At 59.1% G+C, this 14,303-nt stretch overlaps 1 protein-coding gene across 1 annotated transcript in view; it reads left to right on the top strand.

Moving 5' to 3' along the window:
* The window catches only part of SPTBN5 (spectrin beta, non-erythrocytic 5), a 46,710-nt gene that overhangs the window by 30,152 nt on the left and 2,255 nt on the right, over positions 1 to 14,303 (top strand). Inside the window, exons 42-68 of the mRNA XM_074366589.1 lie at positions 948 to 1,063; positions 1,170 to 1,284; positions 2,065 to 2,178; positions 2,393 to 2,514; positions 2,763 to 2,925; positions 3,160 to 3,348; positions 3,624 to 3,701; positions 4,307 to 4,479; positions 6,397 to 6,487; positions 6,632 to 6,778; positions 7,383 to 7,520; positions 7,600 to 7,856; positions 8,006 to 8,192; positions 8,407 to 8,619; positions 9,069 to 9,265; positions 9,386 to 9,590; positions 9,816 to 10,010; positions 11,153 to 11,308; positions 11,498 to 11,715; positions 11,885 to 12,074; positions 12,302 to 12,478; positions 12,644 to 12,742; positions 12,842 to 12,922; positions 13,099 to 13,308; positions 13,711 to 13,797; positions 13,891 to 13,979; positions 14,123 to 14,205. Coding sequence (XP_074222690.1) covers positions 948 to 1,063; positions 1,170 to 1,284; positions 2,065 to 2,178; positions 2,393 to 2,514; positions 2,763 to 2,925; positions 3,160 to 3,348; positions 3,624 to 3,701; positions 4,307 to 4,479; positions 6,397 to 6,487; positions 6,632 to 6,778; positions 7,383 to 7,520; positions 7,600 to 7,856; positions 8,006 to 8,192; positions 8,407 to 8,619; positions 9,069 to 9,265; positions 9,386 to 9,590; positions 9,816 to 10,010; positions 11,153 to 11,308; positions 11,498 to 11,715; positions 11,885 to 12,074; positions 12,302 to 12,478; positions 12,644 to 12,742; positions 12,842 to 12,922; positions 13,099 to 13,308; positions 13,711 to 13,797; positions 13,891 to 13,979; positions 14,123 to 14,205 — 4,090 coding nt within the window. The remainder of the gene's footprint in view (positions 1 to 947; positions 1,064 to 1,169; positions 1,285 to 2,064; positions 2,179 to 2,392; positions 2,515 to 2,762; positions 2,926 to 3,159; positions 3,349 to 3,623; positions 3,702 to 4,306; positions 4,480 to 6,396; positions 6,488 to 6,631; positions 6,779 to 7,382; positions 7,521 to 7,599; positions 7,857 to 8,005; positions 8,193 to 8,406; positions 8,620 to 9,068; positions 9,266 to 9,385; positions 9,591 to 9,815; positions 10,011 to 11,152; positions 11,309 to 11,497; positions 11,716 to 11,884; positions 12,075 to 12,301; positions 12,479 to 12,643; positions 12,743 to 12,841; positions 12,923 to 13,098; positions 13,309 to 13,710; positions 13,798 to 13,890; positions 13,980 to 14,122; positions 14,206 to 14,303) is intronic.

The following is a 14,303-nucleotide window of genomic DNA, read 5'->3' as shown; positions in this document are numbered from 1 at the left end:
AACTGCAGCTGCTCGTTCAGCACTTCAGCACCTGCTCACCCCCCTACCCCAGACACACAATCCGAAAATCTATTTTTCTTATAAGGTATAGAGGAAAGAAATTGGGTAAATGTTTCAGAATCAAGTGTTAGAGCCTAAACACACCAACTTCACCCCCTGAGGTAAGTATGTATGACTTTTTAAAAGCTGCAATGCTCTGATCTAAGATAGCCTTTGCTAATGGTGGAATTTCACAGCCACTGTGCCAGATGCCGTAGTAAAAAGAGCATTAGATACACTTGAGGAGCTGGGCTTGAGTCCTGCCTGTGCCATAAGTTCACCATGTTAGCCTCTGAGCTCTGCTCTGGCTTCTGTAAGAGAGAGCAACCCCCTTCCCTGCCCACCTCGTATGAGACACCTATTGGGAAGTGCTTTGAAAACGTAGACCAATGCAAGGTGCTTTTACAGGGTCAGGATGCCTGCCATCCCACCCAGTGCCACAGACCCCCTCCCCATGTACCCATGAGCCACACCCAGTGTCTAAGCAGTGGCAGCCGAGGCCCAGTGACTCCCAGGGGTGGGGACACCCAAACCCCAGGGGGCTGGCACTCACCATTTCCTTCTACACTTTCTTTGCTTTTCTTATCCTGAGAAGCTTCATTGCAACTTTAAAAGCTTCTGTTCCTCTGTGCATGCCTGCCCTCTCCCTCCTGCCTGGTCCTGACCTGGGGAGCATATTTTCCAGCCTTAGAGACAGCCCTGGGGCTACAATCCCCAAGTGGATCTTCCTCACTGCACCCGGCATGGGGTGGGATGTCCACAGCTGAAGCAGCAGCTGCCTCCACTCCCCAGACATGTTATTCCTCGTGCTGTTCTGGGACCAAGCAAACCCTCCAAGTGCTGACTACAGTGCAAAGAAGGGTCTCAGAGCAGGTGCTGCCAATGCCCTCACCCTGCACCCCCCACAGGACACGGTGGATGACGCCCGCATCAGGATTATCAACGACTTGTCACTACAGCTCAAGAACCAGGACCCCAAGCAAGTCAAGACCATCTGCCAGCGGCGACACCAGCTCAACAGCAGGCCAGTCTCTGAGCCGGAAGCAGTGGGGCTGGAGACAGGGCTGGAGACGGGGCTGGAGACGGGCTGGAGGGTCACCTCAGACTCAGCCTTACACTCTCTCTGCCAGGTGGAACAGTTTCCATGGCAACCTGCTCCGGTACCAGCAGCAGCTTGAAGGGGCTCTGGAGATACATGCATTGTCCCAAAAGCTGGGTGACATCACTGAGCTGATTAGGGAGAAGGTAAGCAGTGGAAAAGCCGGTTCAGCCCAGGAGCCAGTGCCGCCTGAGTCTCTGCATCTCTCCCCTCATCCGCCTCTCCTCTTCAGCTGGGTACTGGGAGGCACGTCCCGCCAGGGGGCCATCAGGGGGTCTGCCAGGAGCTCTCGGGGTTAACTCTGGACCTAGAAGCCCCCATTGCATGCTCGGAGGCTGGCCCACCTGGCTCCTTTCTCCCTCAGAAGCACTGTGTCCAGAGGCCAGAGGACCCCCCACACACACTGTTTCCTCTGTTGTCCCTGAGCAAGGCCAGAACCCGCAGGAGGTTTGCCCGCGGATTGTGTCAGCAGCCACAGAGAAACGTGGCCTAGGTGCTGGCAGAGGCCGGAGCGGAAGAGTGGTCTGCAGCCTGAGAAGCCCCCCAGGAAGCAGGTGGTGCCCTGTTCTGGGCACGCAAAGGGCTCTTGCCAGCTGTTCCTACCGCCCCTCTGGTTCCTGCCTCAGCCAGGCCGGTCCGTGCACTGTCCTCGTGAAGGAATGAGAGCAAGTGAGACGATGCATGTGGAGGCACCACCGGTGGAGGGTATTAACTCCAGCTCAAGTCCCTCCTGGGAATCTTCCCCCTCCACAAAAGGAAGGGCCCTCTGGTCAGGGTCAGCGTCCTGCTCCAGCCCACGGAGGACACTGAGAAGGGAATCAGGCTGGGCGCTTGCTTCGCACACAGAAACCCTGTTGCCGGTGACCCATCTGCCACGAGGGAGGAGCTGAAGCAAAGGCCACTGGTAACACCCCATTCCTCTCCAGGCCACCCTGGTCCAGACCCTGGACTACGGGAAAGATCTGGAGGGTGTGCAGAGGCTGATGCGGAAACACGAGCAGGTGGAGCAGGAAATGGGCCTCATCCAGGAACAAGTGGAGGTGTGCAGCTGGGCGCGGAGGTGGGCCCGGGCCCAGGGGACCTCCACTGTGGGACCCTGGGCAGGCATGTGGTGGCAGGGTGGGGGTCAGGACCTCAAGAGCCAGCCAGATCCACTCAGCTGCACACCCACAGGCTGGGGCCTCTTGCAGCTGGGGCTCCCCTGAGCACAACCTGCCTCCCTGCCCCAGCCCCTGACCCTAGCTTCTCACACAGCCCCTAGAGCGTGAGGTGGGCCGTCTCTGCCAGAGAAGCCCTGGGGCAGCCCACAGCCTCAGCCTCAAGCAGCAGGAGATGATGGACAGCTGGTGGCAGCTCCGGAGCAGGGCCCAGAAGCGGTACAAGCCTGGGGCCTCTTTCCCTCACTGCCCTCGTGGACCCATCCCCTGTAGCATCCCAGTCCCCAGACTGCCCCTAAGAGTCTTCCTCTGTCCTTGCAATAACCATCTGTATTGTCACCGTATTAATTCCCAGCCCATGGGCCCTTTCTTTGGCTGAGGGGATTCAGGGAGAGAAGGCACCTGTGGGCACAGGGGGAAGGAGGGGCTTGGAGGCCCTGGGACTAGCTAATGACCCTGGTGGACAGGAAGGAGTCGCTGGATGCCTTGCACCAAGCTCAGAAGCTGCAGGTGATGCTGCAGGAATTTCTGGTCTGGGCCCAGAGGCTGCGAGCTGACATGGATGCCCGGAGCACCCCACGCAGCCTTGCGGAGGTCCAGCACATGCTGCAGGAACAGCAGGAGTGCAAGGTGAACGGCCCAGGCCCCGGGGCCTTTCTTGGGATCTCATGTCCTCCCTGGCCTCCCCCTTACTGTGATCCCAATTTTCTCTTGGGTTCTTTCTGCATCAGCTGCCTCTGCCTTTCACCTCTTCCACCCTAATCCCCTCAGCTGTCTTCCCCACCTCTCCTCCTTCCCACTGGGCTTCTTCCCTCCCATTCAGGGAGCCTCAGCCTCTGGGATCTGAGCCCAGTCCTCTTACAGGCCGAGCTGGACTCCCGAACAGACAGCATCAGCCTGGCCCGAAGCACCGGGCAGCAACTGCTTGCCACCGGGCACCCAGCCACCTCCGACATCCGCCAGGCCCTGGCTGGTTTAGACCAGGAGCTGAACAGCCTGGAACGGGCCTGGCAGGAGCACCAGCTCCAGCTGCAGCAGGCTTTGGAGCTGCAGGTAGGCAGCCTTCATCCCAACTCTGCCCCTGAGGCCTATGCTAAACCCACTGCCCCTGGTCAAAGCCAAAGCCAGAAAGACTGCTGTACCAGGGGCTTTTCCCACCACCTACCACGCACCATTCAGCTCGTGCGCTGCAAGTCTTCCTGCTGTGGGCTCGTTCTGTTAAGCCAGGCCCCAGCATCCTGGTTTCCCCACTGGGAACCCCAACAGGCTCACTCTCCCTGAACCCTCTGCTCACTTCCTCTTGCCTTTTTCCTTTTCTTTTTCAACAGCTAGTTCTGAGCTCTGTGGAGCAGATGGAAAGTTGGCTCTGCAGCCAGGAAGACTGCCCAGCCAGTGAGGGTCTAGGGGTAGGTGCCCAGCAAGAGTGAGGGAGGGTTTGCAAGAGCAGCATTAGAGATCAAGGCAGACAGTGCTGCCTGAGCTCCCAGGCCAAGGGCATCTCCCAGCCCTAGGGCATCTCCCAGCCCTCAACCACATGCAGTTGCTTACCCATCCATCACTGGTATTGGTTGTGCACCAGGAGGTGCCGTGGGAGCTTGGAGGGTGAGTGTGTGGCCCTGGACACATTCTTGCCTCCTTCCCAACATGCTTCTCACCTCTGCCCTTCTTACTTCCTTACACCCAGATGTTTGCTTTTCCCACCACTGTCCCAAGCTCTGTGGCAGGAGGGCCTGACCCATGAGGGCGCTCAGAGAATAATCAGGGCTGACTCGCCCTGTGCTGACGTAGCCTTACTGGGAGTGCAGAGGAGGGGGTGTCCCTGTTATGTGGAGAAGCTCCACCTGCTCTGGAAATTCTGACTCTTGACCCATGCTTGGTTGAGAATCACTGCCCTAAAGCCAGATACAGCCTGGAGGGATTCGGGGGATGTGTTTGATCAGATGGTTCTAGGTGGGAAAGCAGATAGCTCGGGAGGAGGAGGGGCAGCCCCGTGGACAGCATCAATCCCCAGGACTCCCCGGCCAACGTGGAGACCCTGCTGTGGAAGCACAAGGTGCACGAACGGGAGCTGGAGGCACGGGCCTACAAGATCAGCGCGCTGGAGGCCACCACCCGCAGCCTGCTCCAGGGTGGACAGCCCGAGGCCCAGGGCGCCCTGGGCCGGTGCCAGGCCATGCTCCTGAGGTACAGCGGCTCTGGGGCTAAGGGGTGGTGGGTGGGCTGGCACGAGTGTCTGGCTCTTCCCCGGCTCTTCTGCCTCTTAGCCTGGGCTCCCAGCATTTTCCGGGTGCTGAGGTCGGATGCCAGGACCCCACCACTCCTGGCCCTGCAGTGTGTCAGCCTGCTGAGTCACACAGCACATGGTCACCCAGCTAAGATAAAAGGGACTTTTACAGAGCAGCATATAGTGAGAAACTAAGAGAGAGATGACCTCATGGGATGGCGATACCAGAGCACAGTGGTTAGACAGCTGAGTTTCTGTGCTGCCCACCCACGGTGGGACTTGGGGCAAATTTTTCATGGAGTCTCGTTTCACCATGAGGGGGTAACAGTACCTGCCTCTTAGGGTTGTGGTGAGGATGGGAAAGGGACCCTTGATGTCCTGACGCAGTGCCTGACAGTTGGCAGATTTCTTATGCTCATGTAACTGAAGCTGGCATAGCTATGAGCTCTGCCTTTTTCCCTCATAAAATCCCATCTGGTTCAGCTGCCCCGTCCAGCCCCTCAGGCCAAGGCATATTTGGCCAAAAGCCAGATCCCAGATTGGCAGGGGTCTCCCTCCTTCCCAGAGAGCCCACCAGGGCCCACAATGCTTGTGGCTCCTGTGCTGGAGCCCTGGCAGCCACCCCCTCCTCTTCCCTGCAGGTGGGCCCCACCTGGCTGCCTGAGGTCTTTGACTGACAGATGGCAAACGTTGGTTTGCTGGTCTCTGTCAACACTCCCTCCCCCTAGTCCCCTTAGGTAGTTCCTGGCAGACTTGGCTGCCCCCCAGGACAGTGCCACCCTACCCCCTCCCTCTCAGGCTCCTTGCATCCTCTGAAGCCATTTTCATTCCATCAAGACTCTGCATCTCCCCTGCCCCCAGCCCCCTTTGGCAGCCCCAGCAGGAGGACACAAGCGTTCCCACTCACGCCAGCGTCGGGGCTACACTGGTGGGAGGTGTGTGTGCACCCAGGTGGGGTGAGGGTGAGGGGTGTTAGAACTTCTTTTCCTCTTTAATAGATCTCACTTCTGATGTCTATTTTTGCGCATATGGTAATGGACTTACTATATTTGTACAGAAGTACACACATATATAAATCAGTACAAATATACACACGCACACTTACAAATACATCCCAACAAAGTCGCACTAATAGCAGTGTCTGATCAAAACAGTGATGTAGACACTGAGTTAGTTTGCTAGGGCTGCCATAACAAAATATCGCAGACTGGGTGGCTTAAACAAGAGAAGTTTATTTCTCATAATTCTGGAGGCTAGAAATCCCAAGATCAAGATGTCAGCAGCGCTGGTTTCTCCTGAGGCCTCACTCCTTGCCTTCACACAGTCCGTCCCTGTGTGTGTTTTCCTGTCCTAATCTCTTCTTATAAGGACACCTGTTGTATCAGATTAGGGCCCACCCTAATGACCTCATTTTAACTTAATTACTACTTTAAAGACGTTATCTTCAAAAACAGTCACATTCTGACATACTGAGGATTCGGACTTCAACCTAAGAATCTGCGGAGACACAATTCAGCCCGTAACAGGCACTAATGAAGAGAGGAAGTAGGGTGTGTCTCTATTTCAAAGGAAAGCCCAGGGGTGGGGTATAGCTCAAGCGGTAGAGCGTATGCTTAGCATGTATCGTCTTGCGTGAGGTCCTGGGTTCAACCCCCAGTAACTCCTCGAAATAAGTAAACCCAATTACCTCCCCCCACCCTAAAAAAAAAAAAATTAAAGAAACAAAGAAAAGCCCAGACTCAGGGTATATTGATCCACAAGAAGGGCTGGAAGGGCACGCATGTGCACGCGTGTGTGCATGTGTGCACACACATCCCCGTAGCAGCTCCAGGTCCCAGTGAGCAGACCTGAGGCCCCTGACACCCTCCTTCCGGCAGGAAAGAGGCACTCCTGGAGCGAGCCAGGACCCGTCACCGCCAGCTGGAGGAGCTCAGGCAGCTGCAGGCTTTCCTGCAGGCTTTCTACGAGGTTCTCCTTGGTTGGGGTGGGGAGTGGTTGTGCTGGGGGGGGAAGGAGTTGCCCCAGGAAAAAGCCACCCTTCCCCGGGGCAGCCCAGAGGTGAGGTGGACAAGCACCCTAGGCAGCAGAGCCTGGTCCTCCCTGTGTGCCCAGGTGGCCACATGGCTGAGGGAGAAGAACCTGGTGGCCCTGGAAGAGGGCTGGCAGGACCCAGCCGGGCTGCAGGCACAGTGGCGGAAGCAGCAGAATCTCCAGGCCAAGCTGGATGCGGGTGTGCACCACCAACAAAGGCTGCAGACGGTGAGGCCCTGGGGGCCTGGGCCGGGCTTACTGGCCAGAGCAGGGCAACCCCACAGAGCCCTGGCAACTGGCTCTGAACCACAGCAGTGGATGGCCAAGTTTCAGTGAATGCTTTCTGTTTACAGATGCTGTACTAAGCACCAAAGGGTAGTGAGTCACAGAGGCTTCCCTGGGGCACCCTCTCCAAAAATGGTGCCTTTTCAAGAATTTCAAAGATAGTGTTTTGTTGTGATGGTTTTGAAAACTCTCTTGGAAAGACATCAGAGGAGAGTCAGGGCCCAGCTGGAAGTCCTGTGGGTGCAGGAGTCAAAGTACAGCACCTTTTTTATTTACCCTCTTCCACCTACAAAGGGTAGGCCCTGACCCCAGGCTGCCTCAGTCTAATATAAGTATTTGAAATGTTTTCTCTCGTTTAAACAAAATAACCATTACTGTCTCCATTATGTGGCTAAGAAAAATGAGCTCAGAGAGGTTAAGGAACTTGCCTGAGATCACACAGCTAGCACACAGACTGCAGCCACGGGGGTGGTAGTTGGAGCCAACACAAGGGCCCTGATACCAGCAGTCCTGACTCCATGAGGTGTGTGCCATGTTGTGACTATAGGAGGGGCAGAGGCTGCTGCAGGAAGGCCACCCGGCCTCGGAGACTATCCAGGAGCGCCTGCAGGAGCTGAGAAAGCTCTGGGAGGAGCTGCAGGCCAACTGCCAGAGGAAGGCAGTCAAGCTACAGGAGGCCCGTGAGGTGAGGTTGTGGGCTACAGAGCAGGCTAGATGCAGCTCTAGGCCTCTCCCCTGCATGCCCACCTCACATTCTGCCTCAGGCCCAGCATCTGCGGCGGAGTGTGGAGGAACTGGAGAGCTGGCTGGAGCCCGTGGAGGTCAAGCTAAGGGCCCCCATCGGGGGCCCGGACCAGCCTGGGCTGGACGAGCTCCTAGGGGCACAGGGAGAGCTGGAGGCAGCAGTGGACAGGCAGGCCGGGTGGGCACAGGCCCTGCTGGGCCAGGCCCAGGCCTTTGTGCGGGAAAGCCCCAGCCTCGCCCAAGACTTGGAAGAGCAGTTCCAGCGGCTGCTTCAGAGGTAGATCCATCCCTCCTCCCTGCCCCTCACGCATCTCCCCAGGGCCTCCCCCAGCCAGCCCATGATGAGGGGCACAGGGTGGGTCACAGTCTGGCCATCATAGTGACAACCAGGGTCCCCCACCCTGGTCCCGCCCTCCACTGCTGCAGGTTCGAGGGCCTGAGGGAGCCCCTGCGGGAGCGCAGGACAGCCCTGGAGGCCCGGAGCCTCCTCCTGCAGTTCTTCAGGGACGCTGATGAGGAGCTGGCCTGGGTGCGGGAGAAGCTGCCCCTGGCTGCCTCACGAGACTGTGGCCAGAGCCTGAGCACCGTGCGGCACCTGCAGGAGAAGCACCAGGTGTGGGCCCGTTAGGAAGGGCAGGGCCATCCTCCATCCGCCACTGGTGCTGGGAGCTTCCTGCCTCCAAAAGGCTTTTGGGGCCTTAGATTCTTTGCTGGTCACAAGGACAGGGTTCTCTTTGGGGGCATCTGTGGGATCCCACAAGGTTTCAAACACAGCTCTGGGTCCCCAGAGGAGCACCCAGGAGCATCCCCGGGTCCTGTCTCTGCAGAACCTGGAGAGTGAGATGAGTAGCCGCGAGGCTCTGACCCGGGCAGTGCTGGGCACAGGGCGCAAGCTGGTGCAGGCTGGGCACTTTGCCGCCCGCGACGTGGCTGCCCGGGTGCAGCAGCTGGAGGATGCCGTGGGCTGCCTGCGGGCAGAGGCTGCACAGAGGCGGCGGAGGCTGCAGGAGGCTCAGGAGGCCCAGCAGTTCCTGACAGAGGTGAGGGGTGAGGTGGGGCCGGGCAGGAGGACACCCAAGGCGTAGGCAGGCCTGGAGGGTAACCCCCGGCTGGGGCTCCAGGCTCTCTGTGTGTTTTCTGTCACCTCCACTGAGTCGTTTCCTTCAGCTTGTTTCCCAGAAAACGGCCCCCCGGGTTTGGGTTGGTTTTGCTTTGCTGTTTCTTCTAAACCAGTGATTCTTAATCAATGCTTTACATGAGAATTACCTGGAACCTTGGAGAAATGCTGATTGCTACCCAGGCTCCCTTCCAGACCAGATCAGAATCTTATGGGGGGAGAGCCAGGCATAGGGAGTTGTTGAGGCTCTCAGGTGATCCCAGTCAGCCAGGCCGAGAACCACTCACTGCTCTAAATCTCAAGGTCATGAACTCAAAGTTGAGAGCCCTGGAGGGTACCACCCAGGGAAAACTGTCCCCTTTGTCACCCAAGCTCCTGGAGGCAGAATCCTGGCTGGAAGAGCGGGGCTGTGTCCTGGACACGGAGGAGATGGGCCAGAGTGCCGAGGCCACTCAGGCCTTTCTGCGGAGGCTGGACGCCACCAGGAGAGAGTTGGAGGCATTCAGTCCTCTCATCGAGAGGCTGCAGCAGAGAGCTGCCCTCCTTGAGAGCAGGCCGAACCCAGAAAGGTGGGTCGGAGCCAGGACCAAATAGGGAGGAGAAGCAGGGCCCCTCCTGTCCCTACAGAGGCAGAAGGCTGATCTAGCCTGGTGAGGAAGTGCTCTAATGGGTTGTCCTTCCTGCCGCAGCCCTAAGGTGCTCGCCCAGATGCGCGCAGTGAGGGAGGCCCACTCGGGGCTGCTGCAGAGAGTGGAGGGCAGGGGGCAAGGCCTGCGGGAGCAGCTGCAGCTCCACCAACTGGAGCGGGAAGCCCTGCTCCTGGACACCTGGCTGGCCAGCAAAGTGGCCTCTGCTGAGTCCCAGGACTATGGGCAGGACCTGGAGGCCGTCAAGGTGAGTCACTCCTGAGTGAACCTGGAGGACAGTGGATTACAAAGGCAAAGAGGGAGGGTGACAGGGGAGCAGATGGGAAGTGGGGGCCTCTGGGCAGATCCCTGCAGTTCTTGAGGCAGGGCCTCAGGATGTCAAAAGTGGCCGATTCTGCCAAGCCCTTCATCAGCGTTGGGAGCTGCAGGATACCACCTCCAGAGTGACCCTCCCCGGCCCTACACCCTGCAGGTGCTGGAACAGAAGTTTGATGCTTTCAGAAAGGAAGTCCAGAGCCTGGGGCAGGCCAGGGTGCAGGCCTTGCGGGAGCGGGCAGGCTCCTTGGAACGAGCAGCACCCAGGTGCTCTCCCCAGATTCAAGTGCACCGGAGCCGCGTCGAGGCCGCTTGGGAGAGGCTGGACAGGGCACTGAAAGCCCGCACACAGGTGGGTGCCTCCAGACCAGACCAGGGGCAGCCGAGGGGTGGGGACATCTGTGCCTTCTGTCTGGGCCAGGGACAGCAGACCCACCAGTTCAGTTGGGTTTGGGTGTGGGTGGGTGAGTGGAGGGAGGTGTCTGCCTCTAACTCCCAGTGCCAAGCAGATCAAGAGGCTCAAAGTCTTCCACCTCCAGCCCCCTCTGAGTCTTTGCACCAACTTGGTTTCCTCCTTGTGCAGTTGACACCTCCAGGGAGAAAGAGCATGTCTGGCCAGCATCTGACCCCCTCTAAACCCCCAGCTAAACGCAGGCTTCAGTTTCATTAAGACACATGCCTCTTTGGTGTCTCCTTCACCACACAAGCTCACTGGGTGAGATCTCATCCTCATGCTCTGAGTGGATCTGTACGCCAAGGAAATCCTCAGTGTTCCCCTATCACCTTAGCTCTCAGCCAGAGCTGGCAGTTTCTAGAAAAGCAGCCCAGATCCCTGTGCCCCTGCCAGAGCCTGCAGCCCAGGGAGGCTGTCTCTGAGAGTCCTGGCTGGGCAGCCTCCTGAGCAGACCCTCTTCTCCTCAACCAGATCCCCCAAACCAACTTCCCCCCTCACATAGACCCATTCCCGCCTGCTTCCGAGTCTCCACCTCTGCCTTCCTCATAAGTATGCACTGAAGACCCTCTCCTCACAGAATGTCCCCTGGGGCCCCACCACGTGTCATCAGCAACATCACACATTCACTGAGTGGCTGCCACATCTAGGACATTTTCTGCACCTGGTGCTCATGGAAGAGTCACCAATCCCCGTGGACTTGTTGGTTACCAGGGGGAGAGGGAAGTGGAGAGGGGCAAGACACGGGTGAGGGACTGAGAGGTACAAACTATTAGGTACAAAATAAGCTAAAACTATATACTGCACAACCCTGGGAATATAGCCAATATTTTATAATAAGTATAAATGGAGTATAACCTTTATAAATTGTAAACCACTACATTGTACACCTATAACCTATATAATATTGTACACCAACTATACTTTAATTTAAAAATAAACAATTTTGAAAAATAAGGAAAAAATAAAAGGAGGTAGCCCAGGAGGCCATGTCTCCAGGAAGAGAGGACCATGGCCAGAGCAGGCCCTCCCTCCTCTCCCAGAACCTGGCTGCAGCCCGGGAGGTCCGCGGCTTTGAGCAGATGGCAGCCGAGCTCCGGGGCTGGATGCAGGAGAAGGCCAGCCTGATGGCAGGAGATGCCTGTGGCCACAGCCTGTCGTCGGTGCAGACCCTGCAGCAACAGCACAGATGTCTGGAGGTGAGGATCCACATGCCACGGCCTGCCCGTCTCAGCCCCTCCCTGAAGGCGGTGGGAAGGGAGGGCCTGCCTCAGGTTGTGGAGCAGTCTGGAAGCAGAACCGACTCCCCAGAGGAACTGGGTGCTCCCTGAAGAGGAGCAGGCATCAGGTGCCGGGGGGTGAGGCCTGATCATGTGTTCTGGCGGCAGAGGGAACTGACAGCCTTGGAGAAGAAGGTGGCACAGGTGCCGACCGAGGCCTGCCGGCTGGGCCAGCTACACCCCGAGGCTCAGGAGGGCCTGGCCAAGCAGCTGGCTGAGGTGCAGAAGGCCTGGGCCAGCCTGAACGTGAAGGCCCAGGAGCGGGGTCAGCAGCTGGAGCAGGCTGCCCAGGGCCACGCCTTCCTCGGACGCTGTCGGGAACTGCTGTAAGTGGGTCCTCCCCGGCTGTTGGCTTAGCTCTACCCTGCAGGGTCACCCCAGCTCTCTGGGGAGCTACCGTCCTCAGCCCCTGGTGCAGCTCCTGCCCTGCTCCACCCCCCTCCCCACCCCACAGGGCTCCTGGCCCTGACAGCAGCTTCCACTGCCTGCCCGCAGAGCATGGGCTCAGGAGAAGCAGGTGATGGTGTCTTCAGAGGAGCTGGCTGGGGATGTGACTGGAGCTGAGCAGCTCCTGGAGCAGCATGAGGAGCTGGGGCGAGACATCAAGGAGCACTGCCTTCAAGCCCAGAATGTACGGCAGGAAGGGCAGCAGCTGGTGGACAATAGCCACTTCATGTCCCTGGAGGTATGAGCACTGAGATGAGTCTGGGGCTGAGCTGGGCACAGAGCCCAGTTACCCAGGGCTTCGGAACCCCCAGCAGAAGGGGAAGGCCAGGAAAGAGGTGGGGAGAGAGGGCAGAGAAGAGGACGGTCCAGGCCTCAGGGTCTTCCCCCACACCTCTCCTGGGCACTCCAGCCCTGCCCTAACGGGTGCTCTGGCTGAGCATCCCACCCACGGCACCCTCCCACCAGGTGACCCAGTGTCTGCAGGAGCTGGAAGGGCGGCTGCAGGCGCTCGAGGAGGCCTGGGTCCTGCGCCAGGGACGCTGTGAGGAGAGCTGGCATCTGCAGAAGCTGTGGCAGGGGATGGATCAGGCCGAGGCCTGGCTGGCCTCCCGGGAGGGCCTCCTGCTGGACCCCAACTTCGGGGTGAGCTGGGGCCCTGCCCCTTAGCCAGCTGCACTGACAGCCACAACCAAGGGCAGATCCCATGGCTCCTCTGCTCACTGTCCCCTGGGCCAGGCTGTGGAGGGTGAGGGGAAGGCTCTCTGTGCCCCCACGAGCTGGGCCTCACCCTGGCTGCCTTCTCCCCAGCACTCAGTGTCAGACGTGGAGTTGCTGCTCTGCAGACACCAGGACTTTGAAAAGCTGCTGGCTGCCCAGGAAGAGAGGTTTGCCCAGCTTCAGAGGAAGGTGAGGGTGAGCAGAAGCTGGGTGTCCTAGGAGGGAGGGGCCTGGGGACCGATGGCGGGAGCGATCCTGGTCTTAGCCTGAGAGTTGGGTTATCCGCAGGCACTGAGCCCACACCTGACCCTTCAGGAGAGCGCTGCTCTTCCCTTGCCAGCTAGAGTGTCCTGTCACCCCCACCTCCTGGTGAGCTAGGGCACCCTGTGGCCTGGGATGAGAGGGAAGTCTCTTGAGCTGAAGCAGGAAGAGCTGAAAAACGAGGAGACAGGGGCTCCCTCTGGGTGGGAGCGGTGTGGGGAGGAGGGGCTGGGGCACAGAGCCCACAGGAACCCTGACCCGGCCCCCCTTCTCTTCTCCCCAAGATGGACCAGAAGCTGCTGCAACAGGTGAAGGGGCTGCAACCCGAGAGGCTTGGCAGTGGGCTAACCTCCCTCCAGCAGAGTTTCTCAGGAAGCTGGTGGCCTGGAGCACAGCTGGCTGAGACAAGGGACCTGCAGCCAGACGTCCCTGTTGGGACGCACATAACCTTCACCACCACTGTCTCCCTGGAGCATGCAGCCGGGGCCGTAGGGGTAAGGATGCAAAGGGTACCCCCACCACGGAGGGATCTTCAGGGGAGCTTAAGTAGCAGCTCCTGCCGTGGGGGAGGAAGGTAAGTGCCCAGGGATTCCTTCTGCTGCAGCTCCCTCCACAGGACTGCTGGAGGCCTCGGAAGGCACAGGGCCAGGCGCCCTGGAGTTGTGGTGGACACACTCCCCGCCACAACAATCTGGCTCCCTGGGGCCACTGCACAGCTTCTGCCCTCATCCAGGATGGGGTGGGCCCCCTTCCTCCTCCTGGGTTCCCTGGAAGTCGCTCCTTGGCTCCCGCTTTCCTGTGGGCTCCTTGGTCCAGCCTAGCACCTGCCCTGGGAGCCTCTGCAGACACACAGGCTTTGACAAGGCTGGTGTGGCCTCACCGCCTTCTCTCCACAGCCTAGCCTGAGCCGCCGGCACAGCTGCCATGGGGCCTTGGGGGACAGCTGCCGGAGCCTGTCCTGGGATGAGAGGGCGGTGGCAGAGGTACCGGGCAGTGGGCGGACGGGCACAGGACAGAGGCCCCACAGGGGAAAGCAGGGGTGGCCGTGGTAACCCCTGCCTCTCATCTCCCCTCAGAACGTGGCTTCCACAGCCTCCTTCGACCTCATAGAAGCCCAGTGTGAGAGGCCAAGGGACCACTATGACGGAAAAGACACCTCCTTAAGGTGAGGGCCGAGTCAGGCGAGAGACGCTGGCCCCCAGACATGCTAACTCAGCTGGCATGGCCTCCCCAGTGCAGCTGAAGGGGCTGGAGGCAGGGTCCTCTGCCTGGGAGGCAGGCTTTGACCTATGGCTGTCTGGGTGGCAGGCTGTCTGGGATGGAGACCCTATTCGCAGCACCATCTGAAGGGCAGGCTGAAAGCCGGCACTGCACCCTGAGCAGCACGGCAGGTAGGCTCCAGGGGAAGCCTGGGGGGCGCAGGGGGCTTTGATTCCCTGGGCCCCAAGCTGCTGGTGTTTAACGCATCCTCAGAAGTTTCGTATCTGGT

Source organism: Camelus bactrianus, chromosome 6 (genome assembly GCF_048773025.1).
Source record: "Camelus bactrianus isolate YW-2024 breed Bactrian camel chromosome 6, ASM4877302v1, whole genome shotgun sequence".
In the NCBI taxonomy this organism is placed as follows: Eukaryota; Metazoa; Chordata; class Mammalia; order Artiodactyla; family Camelidae; genus Camelus; species Camelus bactrianus.
Note: the sequence above shows the minus strand (reverse complement) of the source record. Positions and strands in the feature narration are given on the sequence as shown.